This window comes from Pteronotus mesoamericanus, unplaced genomic scaffold (genome assembly GCF_021234165.1).
Source record: "Pteronotus mesoamericanus isolate MK-2021 breed Mesoamerican mustached bat unplaced genomic scaffold, CSHL_Meso_final contig_75, whole genome shotgun sequence".
Classification (NCBI taxonomy): domain Eukaryota; kingdom Metazoa; phylum Chordata; class Mammalia; order Chiroptera; family Mormoopidae; genus Pteronotus; species Pteronotus mesoamericanus.
The window spans coordinates 7,296,979-7,310,763 of NW_026555249.1; the positions used below are offsets into that span (position 1 = coordinate 7,296,979).

Here is a 13,785-nt window from a genome sequence, read left to right on the forward strand (position 1 = left end):
GATTGTCCCAACATATACAAGTCATTTTGTGTCTCAGTTGTTCATTCTTGCTGAGTCTACAGGGGAAAGATCACCCACGGCACTAGCAGCCAGTGGGTAGTTATTACTTAATTAGAACATCTATAACCTGATTGTATTAGCACATACATGCACATTATTAATTTTAATATCTCTGAATTTATTTTATGGTCGCTGCCTATTTATGGCAAGTGGCACTAGTTTTCCGTTTGCGCTGTAACAAAATGTCCTCTTAGGAGAATTTTGGTTAAATAAAAGAGTTGATTTGAAGACTGCTATTAAGTCATGTTGTAAGTCATGTGTAACATGGGAAAAAAAATAAATGCCGTCCTTGAGCAAGAAGGCTGACTGGAAATCTAAAACACTAACATCACACTACCTTGGGCATCAGGCTCAGATGTGGGAAAGGTTTCCAAATGTCTGGAGATCGTTTTAGTGGATTCTGTGTGCGGAGGCAGGGGAAGGGGTAGCATCTGAGGTCCGGAAACGGGACCCAGGTGTAGTAAGAGCTGTCTAGAAAAGAAGAGGTGAGTGACAAAACCTCTGCACCTTCTTTTCTCACAGGTTTAGGGGGAAACAAATGTGACCTAGAGGAAGAGTGAGTAAGAGGAAAGCTTAATTCTGAAATATTTATATTTAAATTTATATTTAAAAAAGAAAAGAAAGAAGTTCCCAAGTCCTAACAGGATCTTGGGCAGAAAAACTTGGAAATCGACTCTCTCACTTGCTCTTGCCAGTTGGTAACTTGGGTAGGTAGACGAGCTTGTCGACAAGCAGGCTTCCGACTGTGCCTGTGCTGCTTCCTCGTAGGTACGCCCCTCTGGGCATCCTCTTCCTGATCGCAGGGAAGATCGTGGAGATGGAAGACATGGGCGTGATTGGGGGCCAGCTGGCCATGTACACCATGACAGTCATCGTGGGCTTACTCATTCACGCGGTCATCGTCCTGCCCCTCCTGTACTTCTTTGTGACGCGGAAAAACCCTTGGGTGTTTATCGCAGGGTTGCTGCAAGCGCTGGTCACAGCTCTGGGAACCTCCTCCAGGTACGTGTATGTGTGGCTCACTCCAACCCAAAAATGTATCTGAAACGTTGCTTTGAACCAGAGCCCCCAGATTCAGAGCAGAAGGAGACATTGGTGGCGGGAAGGGAGATTTAAACTTCCTCGAGTACGGAATGTCTTTGGCACTTCTGATGCCAGTCAGGATTGTTTGGGATTCAAGGAGTGCCTGGTTATATACTCTGTAGGGGCCCAAAACGGTTATCAGGTCTCCTGTCCTGCCCACTGCCATCTCCCTCTTCCAACTGACATTTGCCTAAGAAACAGAGGGCAGTCACGTGGCACTGGCTCTTGTGATGGGCAAATAATGACATGGATGCTTCACAGAGGAACCCAGAAGCAGGAGCGTTGCCAAAAGAGCCAGTGAGGGGACCCACATGCCTTCCTACCATTAAGTGCTGACTCAGTTCCCTGGAATAGGAAGGAACTCTCCTCCCAAACCAGCAAAATGCAGGCACCGTCCACACTGTTGGGATGGTCAGCTGACATGCCCTGTGTTACTGTCCTCAGTTCCGCCACCCTGCCCATCACCTTCAAGTGCCTGGAGGAGAACAATGGCGTGGACAAACGCGTCACCCGATTTGTGCTCCCAGTAGGGGCCACCATTAACATGGATGGGACCGCCCTCTATGAGGCTTTGGCTGCCATTTTCATCGCTCAAGTTAACAACTTTGAGCTGAACTTTGGACAGATTATTACAATCAGGTACAAGGGAAGTTCTGCACAATATTTTCTTAAGAATCACTTTAAACTATGAGACAGTGATCGGGGGTTGGGGGGGAAACTGGCTGGGGAAGGGGCTCACACATAAATTGGAGGTTGGGGTTTGTGGGAATAGTTTGATTTCTTATATTTAGATATTTTATTTATTGTTTTTTAAATTACAGATGAGCACATTAATAATGAAATTCCAATAATATAGAAATGTATAAGGTAAAAAGAAAAACTTGCCTGCCACCATCTCTCTCCATCTTTCTGTAGGTGATCCCTGTTAATGTTTGGGGTATAAAGACCATGCCTCATACATAAACATACACACGCTTTTACTCCTAATTAATGGAATCACACCATCCATAGTGTTCACCACTTGACTGATTCACTAAGCAATATATCATTTATAAATATATCTAGCTCTTCCTCTTTGAAGAAAAACATAGGAATAGAAGAATACATCTTTCTGCAGAAACATAGTAGGATATTTCTCTTCTTAAAAAATGTTACATTATACTTGAATTTGAAAAGTCTTTAAAATATGTCAGCTTTTTTTTTTTGACAGTATTAGAAAATTAAAGTATACTTGAAAATTAGATTAACGCGTTCCCTAGAGTTAATTTTTAGGCAGTATGAAATGGGTGACAGACCACATACTGACAAAGAGGTTGAGAATTTTATTTCTGGGGACTATTTTTTTTTTAGCTATTATCCTGGAAGTGTCTAGTGAAAGGTAGTTTACCCCATACCTTCCCTTAATGGCTTAGTTTCCTTCAGAGGCAAGAGCGCTGCTGGCTAGTTTCTTAGGTGTTCTCCTGCAGAGAGACCGCACATGCCCACCTGCATGTGGGTGTCATCTCTCTGAGAGTCAGCCTGCGCACACGCCAATGAGTAACTATAAAGGCGAGTCTAAGCCTCATAACCCAGACCAGACCCTGTTCATCATTGTGTGTGTGTTAAGTATTGTTAGCAATTTATTTTGGAGATAAAAATAAGTCAGATTTTTCCACAACTTTTTATTATAAAAATTATTATCTCACATATAGGAAAGTTGAAAGAATATTACAATAATATCTTCTACCACCTAGATCCAACAGTTGTTAACATTTTGCCACTTTGGTGTGTCTTCTCTCTCTCCCTTCATGGCATTTCACTTATACACAGTTCAGCATGCATCTCCCTAAGAATAAGGATAGTTTTCCACATAACCACAATAGTAAGAATCTTAAAAATACTTCCAGAATATCTATCTAGTCTACGTTTGAATTTCCCCAAAATAGCTTTTATAGCTTTTTTCCCCTAGACCAAGATCAAATTCAGGTTTATGGCTTGCATTTGGTTTCTATGTCACTTTAATCTTTTACAACCTCTATCAACTCCCACACATTTGTGTGTGTGTGTGCATATGATTATTTTAAAATGTATTAAACTCTGCATATATGTTTTGCATCATTAGGAAATGATAATAGTTACAGGATGCATTAGGGTAAAAAAAAAGAAAGAAAGAAAGAAAGAAGAAAAGAAAAACAAAAGAGATGAAATTGATCCCAGCCAGCGGTGACAGGCCCGGGAGCCCCAGGCCCCGCCTGGCCGCACCGGGGCTGGGAGAGCAGTGTCTCAGCCGCCCACTGTAACCTCTCCTTGGGCCTGCCTTGGCATGCTGGTTGAAAAACCCGGAGTTACGGTCGCATGTGACAGAGTTAAAAAATAACAGCAACAGCGACTTCAGTAAGATCGAACTGTATTTCTCGCATGTGGAACAGCTCCAAGGCCTGTGGTCCCCTCATCCCTGGGGTCTCCTCACCCAGAGGATCCGGCATAGCTGGTCACCATCTCCAAATTTCAGTCATAGGGAAGAGGAGGAGTCGCACAGCCTGCAAATTGCTTGATCACTTTCATTCAAGCCTCCTTGGCCAGAACTTTGCCCAAAGGGGCTCCAAGGTAGGCAGTCTTCATTCTGGGCAGCCGTACACCAGCGACAAATGCCAATTCCGGGGAAGGGGAGCAATGTGAGGAGACCATGAACAGGCTCTCCCACAGACCTATTACTTTATGAATACTTATACCTAGGTAACACTTTACTTTCGAAACATTTTCAAAACATTCTCACATCAACCTATCAAATAGGTATTTAACAAACTGAGTCCCAGATGGGGTATGTGCCTTACAAAGCAGGCCCACGCTCTCTCCATAAAAAATATTTCTAGTGCTGCAGAACTTTGTTCATGACCATTTTGCATTTTAGTTAACAAATCTGATTTTGTTTTTCCTGAGCTCATTAACCATACAGTCCTCTCCTTGGACATAGGAGTTATGAGAAACAAATTGTTACAGTGTTTTAGACCTTACAAAAATAACAGGGTCCGGCAGAAGTAAGGCCTGCCGGAGTGTGGTTGGCTGGGTACGTGAATGTCTCGCACGAGATGGACAGCAATTTGAACATTTCACCTAAAATGTCATGTGGTGCGCTTGAGCGTGATATTGTTATGTTACAGAATCACATGCTTATGGTTTTGTAATAAAAAGGGGGCATTATTTGTGCCCGACTCTGTATTTTCAGGTATGTGAAAAGTATATAGCCACTGGTCTCTTCATTTAGAAATGGCTTTCATAATAGGACCAGCCGCCTAAGGGTTGTTGTGAGGATCAAATGAGATAAGCCGTGTTTAGCATATCAGATGGCACATAATAAGCAGTGAATCTATATTAGTTAATGTGATTATTAGTTCAATGGGGTTTCGTACAGCCTCCCTTACCCTTTTCTAAAGCACATCCTCTTCTGTTAACCTGGCGAGTCAGACCTTGCACTGTGTGTTTACAGGGTATAGTTTCTATTTGGGGAGATTTGTACAAATGTTTTCTGCTTGGGGGCTTCTTTTAACAGCATCACAGCCACGGCTGCCAGTATCGGGGCAGCTGGGATCCCTCAGGCGGGCCTGGTCACCATGGTCATCGTGCTGACGTCCGTGGGCCTGCCCACTGACGACATCACGCTCATCATCGCGGTGGACTGGTTCCTGTGAGTATATGCTTGGGCCATGTTCAGGCTGTCATGGGGCGCTCCGCTATCGTTCCAGGGTGCCACGCAGCCTGGCCTCTTGCCGGAAGGGCCCCACAGAGGGGCGGCTGGGTCAGAAACTGACTTGTCACCATTGCTTGATCCTAGCCCTGATCCAGAGACCAAGCCCCCGACGCCATGTGCGTTCACTCCCTTATCAGCCTGCGGGGCACACACATGTGGCTGCTGCACCTCTCACTCCATAAAGCCATCCAGGGATTGGGAAATCCGGCCTGCAAAGCCAACAGCAATCAGCAAGGCCTGTCTGAATTGCACAACACCCCCAGAGCGGCTGGGCCAGAACTGCAGGCCCCCCATGCTGGCTCCAGCCCTGCCTCCTTGTGCTGCCCATTCCGAAGGCCTCACGCAGCACAGATGCTCCCATCTGAGCCCGGCAGGGAGCAGGCAGCCCTGCGGATTGTGGAAGGAGAGCTAGCCTCCCGAGTGGGTTAAGTTTCAGCTCTGGGAAGATTCCAGAAAAGTGCCCTCTAGGGCCCATCCCTCTGCCCTTTTCCCGTCATCTTTCCCGCTGACAATCTCTGCCTCTTTTCTCTCGTAAGTTCCCATCCACTTGAAAGAAAAAAAAACCTCTCCCCAGGGTTTCCAAAGTGAGAGCCTAGAAAGACACAGTAGATGCTGGAGTCGACATGTGTTGACTCCACTCCATCTAATGACCACGAAGCACCGAGAGTGCGCCCAAGGCCGGAGAAGTGCTGCGGGGGGTGGGGGGGGGCGGGGGGGCAGGGGGGACATGGAGGGGGTACTAGTCGTTGAGAGCAGGGGTTCCAGAGACATGTGGGTCTGGGTTTGCATCCCAGCCCTGCGTGACATGGGCAGGTTACCCAGACACCCTACTTTTCTCCTCTGTAAACTCATCTCAGATAATGTCATCAGCCTCCCTGTGGTGCTCTGAGGATTAAGGGCGATGGTGTGTGGAAAGCATCCAGCTACTGTCTGGCCCACAATCGCACTCAGCTAACGTGAGGACTTGCATAGTAGGAAGCTGTGATTCTCGGAGTTTAGCCTCAGGGCTCCTTTGCACTTCGGAATTACTGAGGACCAAAGAAGCTTTTTATCTCTGTGCATCACACCATCGATACTTCCCATTTTAGAAAAACTTAAACATTTTTAAACACTGAATTCATTTGTAAGTTATAATAATAAATTCAATACATGTCGATGTAACATTTTTATGAAAAGATACCATTTTCCAAACCAAAAATTTAGGGGGGAGAACGATACCATTTTACATTTTTGCAAGTCACCTTAATACCTGGCCTGATACAAGCAGGTCGAGGCTCCTAACTGCTTCTGTATTCACTCAGTTGTGGTATCTTTTGTGTTGTGTTGTAGTGTTCAGAGAACTCCCCTTGACATTTGTGAGGAAATGGGAGTAAAAAGGGCAAATAACATCGTAATATTTTTATAAAAATAGTTTTGACCTCAGGGATCCCCAGTGGTCTCTGGACCACACTTTGAGAACTGCTGGTGTAAAGAAATGTGAATTGTAGGAAAGAGAATCAAAGAGAAATTTTAAATAAAGGGAGAAACAGGAGGACCATTCCCCTTACCAGTGGTATTCTAGTAATTGAAAATTAAGCATCTGTATGTCCGTACAGCTTTTAATAACTGCCATTATAAAGGTTATGTGTCTGCTATTTAATGACGCATTTGGGGGATACTCCAAGTAGAATTTTAAGAGATGCCCCCAAACACTTCCCCCGGTGGCTCAAAATATGAGCTGGCATCACAGGGTGGTGTTCAAAGGAGCCTTACTGTTCCTTCTTCCCGCCCCCCCCACCAGGGACCGCCTCCGCACCACCACCAACGTGCTGGGAGACTCCCTGGGAGCCGGCATCGTTGAGCATTTGTCTCGACATGAACTGAAGAACCAAGATGCTGAGATGGGTAACTCAGTGATCGAAGAGAATGAAATGAAGAAGCCCTATCAACTCATTGCCCAGGAAAGCGAAACCGAGAAACCCATCGACAGTGAAACCAAGATGTAGACTAACAGAAAGAAATGCTTTCTTGAGCACCAGGTGTTTGAAAACCACGACAAAATGCTTCCATCTCATTACAGCGCCTTCTCTTCAGTAAGCCCCTTACCTCCCTTCTCCTCCCAGCTGTCATAGGATTTGGAAGCCTGCATCCAAAAACAAGGGAGGATTTTGCAGTGGCCAAAATGTAAAGTATTCATCCCACATTTCAAAGTTCTGGTCATTTCGTGTTCATCTTATCTATAACAAGGTACTGAGATCAAAAGTAGCCTTGATCGGATCCTGCAAGTCCATGTGACACACAATCCTGTAAATGTGATTTTTTTTTTTTTATAACTTAACGAGCCAAACAAATAGTAGGCTAAAAACATGCTTTTAAAATCAACTTTCAAAATTTAGAAATCCTTCAGAATACACTTCAGTTTTAGTAGCAAAGCAACACACCTTGATAAACTGCCATCAGCTATCAGTTGGACAGAAGGGTGTCTTCCCCTCCTGTTCTGATTTGTTTTCTCATTTTATTAGTAGCAGGACAATATGAATACCCACCTAGAACAGCTGTGAGCAGGTGCATAAAGTGAAATTTCCATGTGGCCATGGGCAAGCTATGTCTTATCTCTGGGCCTCAGTGGCCTCATCTGTAAAATGGGTGAGCTCTCTAAATGCCTTTGTGGTCTCTTGTAGCCCAATATCCTGTGGCATCATTGCAAGAGCCTGTCCTTGATTTCTCCTGGGAACATCTTAAGCAAGTATCATCCCATGGAGCATGGGACTTTAAGAAAGGACATTTATTAGAAATGAACACTTCAAAGTAAAGGCGGTATGGTGGTGTGGTCTACTAAGTTCTGTGTCCAGAATGTCAGTTGTACAAGTCACTAGACCAGAGGCCATTCTAGGAGTGGAAAGATACATGATCTTTTCACTCACTTCTTCCCATCAGGGAAGTTTTCCCTTCTTCCTACCCTCCACTGGACTGCTCTGAGAAGGATGTCTCCCGCCTCTCCTCAACTGACAATAGACTTTTAGAAACTAAAATGTAAGACTAGCAACTAGCAAGGGTGCTTGTGGTCTTACTACGGAACACTAAAGAGCCAGCCAGGAAAGAAGGAACCACGGGTGACATGATAAAAAGAGGATTTTAAAACACCAAGGTTATATGTAGGTCACCTTTAAGGAAGAATTTTTTAATAAAAGAGTTTATTTTTTTTTAAACTGGAAACACTTTTTTCTCTTCAGTTCAAAAACATTCCCAAAGGAAGCCTGCATATCAAAACATAAGTTTATTTCTTATATATTTTAAACAAGTCAAATGAATGAGCTTTCTCTCTAAGAGAGGGCTGTGAGCTGGGTGGGTGGTCTCTTATTTGAAAAGGTTTTTGACTATAATCAAAAGTTCTTAGGATGAAGGAAACAAGATACTTCTTTGTGTTGGAATCCCACTTACCAAATCAGTCAAAATCTTCAGCTGGAGTGGGGTTTCGTGATGTTTTGTTTGAGTCCCTGAAAGAAATGGTAGAAGATGAATCAGTATGAAGACATTGTCAATGTGGTTCCAAAAACAAAAAACAAAAAACACCAGCAGGAGCACTGGGTTCAGGCGAGGCAGCTCCCAGGTTTAGAGATTAATTTTTTACCCCCCAAGGAATATCTAGTCAAAGACGTGGAGTGGGAGCTGTCAAACAATAACCATCTGTGTTTGAGTTTCTGATTGAAAATTGGTGAAGAATGGACTTAATTATCCTAACAGGCTGAAAATCTGGACACACCCCCTCTGATATACAGTTAGAGAGATTCTTATATAGATCCCGAGCATTATGTGTGTGCAAAAGTTAAGGTTAGGCTGTGGTGGAGTAACCCTGTCAAGGCTTGGTTTGGGAAATACACTACAAAAGTTACGGTACATGGATGTCATCTTATGATGCCAGTAGGGCAAAAATTAATCATGTCAAATTAATTCTGTTTCCCAGTGTGATCGTTTTTTTATACTAACCATGTCTTATGGAAAGCAAGTCCTCTAGGGTGGCCCTCCCGCCAGCCCATCACAGGCTCTGCGTGTACACGCACCCGTGTGGACTGAGACGCATTACCTTGTAGATGTATTTTCAATAAAGGAAAAAAAATAGTTTTACATTTATACCTTTGCATGTTGTTGTTATTATTCTCCCTGAAGGAAAATAAATTTCTCTTTCTGGAAAGGATTGCAATGAGCTCAGGGCAATGCCGGGGAAGGATACCATACAGATTTGTTTAGGTTTTACTAGGAAAATCTTAGAAGGACCAAACGGGGAAGCCACAAGAAAAGAAGTAAGAACACACTCTCCCTGCCCAACTCCCAGACCCGGGCTGGGAACAGGAGGGAATGAGAGAAGCCCTGGGCTGCAACAGCCTGCTCTTATCCGTCCACAGCAGATTCTCATTTCTCAGACGAACTGAACCATTCCCATGATGGCATCAAAAAACGTGAAATGCCAGCATGGGTTCTTCCAAAAAAAAAGTGATTTCCGGTCTGACCTTTAAATTAGGTAGATTTCTCTGTGGGATTATTACTGCCATTTCTGAAGAGTTGAATAAGATCTCAAGGGTGTATCAGAAACAACCATCGTGCTGGCTAAGTGCTCTGGTCGAGAAGGATGGCTTGGGGACAGCGACTCTTTTCCATCACGCTTTTTAATGAATAATTAGCAGGTAATACCATGGACTGCCCCTGCTGAGGTTGTATCTGGAGACCCTTTCATCTGACCCTCTACCGGCAGGTGGCAGCCTCCCATAGGACCCAACCATAGGACATCCCCATGAAGACGTCAATGAGTCCATACAGCCGTTGAAATTATGGGAAACTTTTGTGCCTCTGCTTTTTCCCTAGGGTAGAAATCTTCCACCTCCATCCATTTTTCTAAAGGATCTTTGGACCAAAAAATTTACAAATCACTGTTTGATCCATACATCCTAACGTTTCCCAAGGCATTTGTGATATTTGATGGGCTGATTGGGGCAATGGAAGGAAGCTGCTCACAGCCTGAGGGAAGCAAAACGGCTCAGACCGCCCTGCGGGGATCCACGCCCGCACACCTGTGCACACCTGGGACATCCTGGACACAGGCCTTCGGGGGGTGCTGAGAAAAGACGAAAGCCCTGTTCCGTGCTTCCTGCTGCGGTCACCAGGTTCCTTCCCATCCACGGAGCTCGAGAAGCCGTCACCTGCCTGTGGGAGATCTGCGGAGACGCTGCTGCCATAGAGGGACTGGGCAGCTCTGTCGCAGGAGTGTCCCTTGGATGATGCGGAGGGAAGCGAGCGTAGGTCCACACGTGGGAGTCACAGATCTGCTCACGGATGGAACCGTGGACACTTCTCAGGTTAACTAACGTTTGTTAACTGTTTCTGATAAGTAAATACGCTCCGAGCAAATGTTTTAACCCCTACACTTGGAGAAGTTGGGGGTCTACCTGCTCCCCCGCCCGTATTCACCCACGCAGCCCGCTGCTCCACCCCAAGCAGGATCCCTTCTCCCAGGCTGAAAAGTCTCACTTTCCTAGTGAAATCCTTCTCTGTAAAGTTTTCGTTCCTATGCGCCGAGTTGAAAACAGAGTTTAATGCTACGAATAGCGTGGTCCGAAGAGGCTTGGAGGAAGGGCTCGTTCCCCCAGGGCCAGGAGCGAGGGGGCCGAGCGCACGCCCCTTTCCGGGCGCCCGCTGGGCATTGGACCCGAGGCTGCTGTCAGTCATCCGGCCTCCGCCTCGGCCGCAGCGCGCGGCCCCTTCTCCACTCGGGTGGTCCCAGATCTGGGGCAACAATGATCAGCTCTGTGTGGCCTGTTCCGGGCGGGAGCCAGAGCAGTTGGGAGGCGTCGCCCCGAAGGCAGGCTCGGAATGAATAAGCCGACAGAAAGACAGCAAGGAAGGAAACGGATGGGTAGTGTCCTAAGGGGGAGAGTGGGAGAGGGGGAATCTCTGGGATAAAGGGGTCCTGCTCTAGGGGACGGGGGTGTCGATACCTACATTAGCCACCAGGGGGGGCTCGGAGCTCTTCCGGGGCAGAACCGTGTTTCCTCTTAAAAAGGACTCTCTTTAAGCGCCTATGGGATGCCAAGTCTGCAGTGCCAAGGGACAATCAATATGTGAAAGCCATCAAGAGGTTTAAAATTCTTCACTGTCTCCATTTCCCTTTTCCTTCTGGTCACCCCGCTTCTGCAGTCGTCTCTGCCAGGAGCCCCTTCCTTTCTGTTTCCCAGACACAGGCGGGTACTCAGAAAACGGCATGGTAACATTTTCAGAGGGTCTTCCTCGTCATTCCCACAAAACTGCTGTCTCAATTTGGGAAGAGTAGCATTTTACTGAATTTGCACACAAAAGTAGGGGTGTCGATAAGATACAATTTCCCCAGTTAAATTTGAATTTCAGATAAATAACAAAAAAATGTTTTAGCATGAGGATTAAATAACCATTGTTTTAGTGTATTTCACCTAACATTGCATGGGGCAACCTGTATTTTTATTTGTTAATCTGGCAATCCTTCATAAAGTGAAATGAAAAGTCAAGAAAATAGCCAGTGAAGTGGCTATTATAGGTGAAAGAGTGTGCAGCATTATTAAAAATGACTAATTTTTAATTTCCCTCTGCAGGCAAAAATACGCTTTAAAAGGCAGCCCGGACCTGGGACATTTCCTAGTATTTATTTGTTCTGAAGGCATTATCACTCATTATGTGCTTATAAATCTTGTGGCTGCACTTAAAAAGCTTGATCAATCACCTTTACGACTTCACAGAATGATCTTCAATAAACTGAACACTGTTTCAGTGATCGATGCTTGAAATACTTTAAGGCTCACATCTGTTTTCTTCTCTTTTCTCCTTCCTGCTGTCCTCCATTGCCACTTCAAACATAAACTATTTTCTGTAATCCATCCCAAGGCTGGGAAATTTGGCTTCCACATATTGTTTTCCACTGGTGAACACGCACACTTTTTTTTTCATGTGGGGCTCTCCTTTTACAAAAGCTCCCATATTTTTTTCCTACTGCACTGCTCAGAGACCATGATTTTCCAGTCGTTGTAAAGGTGGGAATGGGACATTTTTCAGAGTCTCTCTTCAGAGAGCCCCGGCATCCATCGATGGGCACCCATCCCTTAAAAGCCCCTTTTTTAAGCCCAAGCTGAAGAATATGAAAAGCAGGATCCAACTGGTACTGCGGACAGAGGACAAAATATGCCTCTGAAAACCATAAGCCTTTTTCCAAGTATTGCAGATGCACAGCCATATTAAAGAGAGTGGTGAGTCTCATAGAAGATGGTGTCAGATGACAATTGTTGAATTTCTTTTCCAACTCAGTGGACTCAGGGCATCATACAAGGTCCCGAAGGCAGCCAGCCAGGAGCTTGCAGACATGGCAGGAGAAAACAAGGGCCTTCCAGGAGTCCCCACAGCCCCAAAAGGAACGGATGGCAGGCCTGCCCTGCGGAGAAGTCAGCATGCGAAGATTCTGTCAGCGACCCAAGTCCAAAAACTGTCACCAGATTCCACTGCCTAGGCACTACAGTGTCTCTGTGAGATAGTTTCACGTAAGCTGATGACGAGCCGTGAGCCAAAGAAATGAAAAACCCGAGAAAGTCTGCATGTGTGTTAGAAAACTAACACAACTAGACTGAAAATAGCTTCCTGCTTCCTCCAGCCTGCAGGCTCCAGAGCGGAGGTGGAATCTATACCTGTGCACAGCGCTGGGCGGAATCCGCACCTGCTGCCACCCGAAACCTTGGGAAGTTTTATCAGGGTCCCTGGACCGCCTTGGCTTGGAGTAATGGTAGTTTTAGAATGGAGCTTCTTCACTGGGCAGATGAGGGGGAGCAGACCTGGATGAGGAAATGTTGGCTCTAGTCTCTGGCTTGCTTTGGTAGCCTGGCCTGATCTTTCCATTTCCTTGGACCGCAGCGCCCACCTCTGTGCCTGCGGGGTTGGGGGAAACCTGCAACCTCCCAGCCAGCCTTCACACCGGGCTCCCGCCTGTCGTTGGACATGGTGTTAAAGTGGGTTCCACGGTCAACTAAGCGAGGCAAGTGCTAGAGTAGACCAACCGCCTCATCACGAGTCAGTATAGTAATAGCTTCGCAAGAGGGTGTAATGACACTTAAATAGATGATAGCATACACCTTCTCAGCCCAGTTCCTGTCACTTGGGAAGATTCTTCAGATGTTTTGGACAAAACGGGTTCCGGGAAGGAGGAAGAGGCGCGGAGGTGACGCTGGGGCAGGAGGGTGGGCCCGTCTCCCTCCAGGTCACTGCGCGCGGGACAGAACTCCCCGAGGGGGCCGCGGACCTTCATCAGCGGAGAGGGAGGCCTTACAGAGGCCTGTCACCCCTGGAAACCGGCATCACTGGGAGCTGCCAGGCCTCTGTGCCCGGGACGCGCGGGCAGGCCCTGCCAGCCTTGTCCGCGGCCTTTGTCAGGCCAGCTCCCCCAGCAGCCCCGCGCTGCGTGGAGGTTTTGTGAAGGAGACCACCCAGTTTCCTCCAAGTGTCCCAGAGAACAAAACTGCTCCTCTCTGTGCCAGTGACCTCCCCTCGGCCAGGCCCCCGCCCCCGTCCTCCCTGCCAAGGAGAAATGGAGAGGCAGTCAGGCCCGGCTCTGTGGGAACCCAGGGCATCCTGTGCTAAAGAGCGGTCCCCAGCGTCAGGCCAGCCGCCCTATACGTGGGGCGCTGCTGCCACCGTGTGGCAAAGGCTTTCTCCAGGCCCCTGAGTGCGGGGCCAGACCAGGCTTGGGAAGCACAAAGCATTTACCAGCAGCTCAGTACTATGGACTCAAGCGAAGGCTATAGAGACAGAAAATAGTTCAGAAGTCTGAGGAAAAGAAAGGAACGTGAAGCACCCCGTGTCCACAGCAGTGATTCTCGCAGTGCGGTCCGCCTTCAACATGCAAATTCTCAGCTCCCACGCAGACCTGCCAA

At 46.6% G+C, this 13,785-nt stretch overlaps 1 protein-coding gene across 1 annotated transcript in view; it reads left to right on the plus strand.

Moving 5' to 3' along the window:
• SLC1A3 (solute carrier family 1 member 3) overlaps nucleotides 1–8,954 on the plus strand; it is a 76,969-nt gene extending 68,015 nt beyond the window's left edge. Inside the window, exons 7-10 of the mRNA XM_054583945.1 lie at nucleotides 829–1,062; nucleotides 1,588–1,782; nucleotides 4,673–4,807; nucleotides 6,651–8,954. Of these exons, the coding sequence (XP_054439920.1) occupies nucleotides 829–1,062; nucleotides 1,588–1,782; nucleotides 4,673–4,807; nucleotides 6,651–6,855 (769 nt within the window). The 3' untranslated portion in view covers nucleotides 6,856–8,954. The remainder of the gene's footprint in view (nucleotides 1–828; nucleotides 1,063–1,587; nucleotides 1,783–4,672; nucleotides 4,808–6,650) is intronic.
• The last annotated feature ends 4,831 nt before the right edge of the window (nucleotides 8,955–13,785 follow it).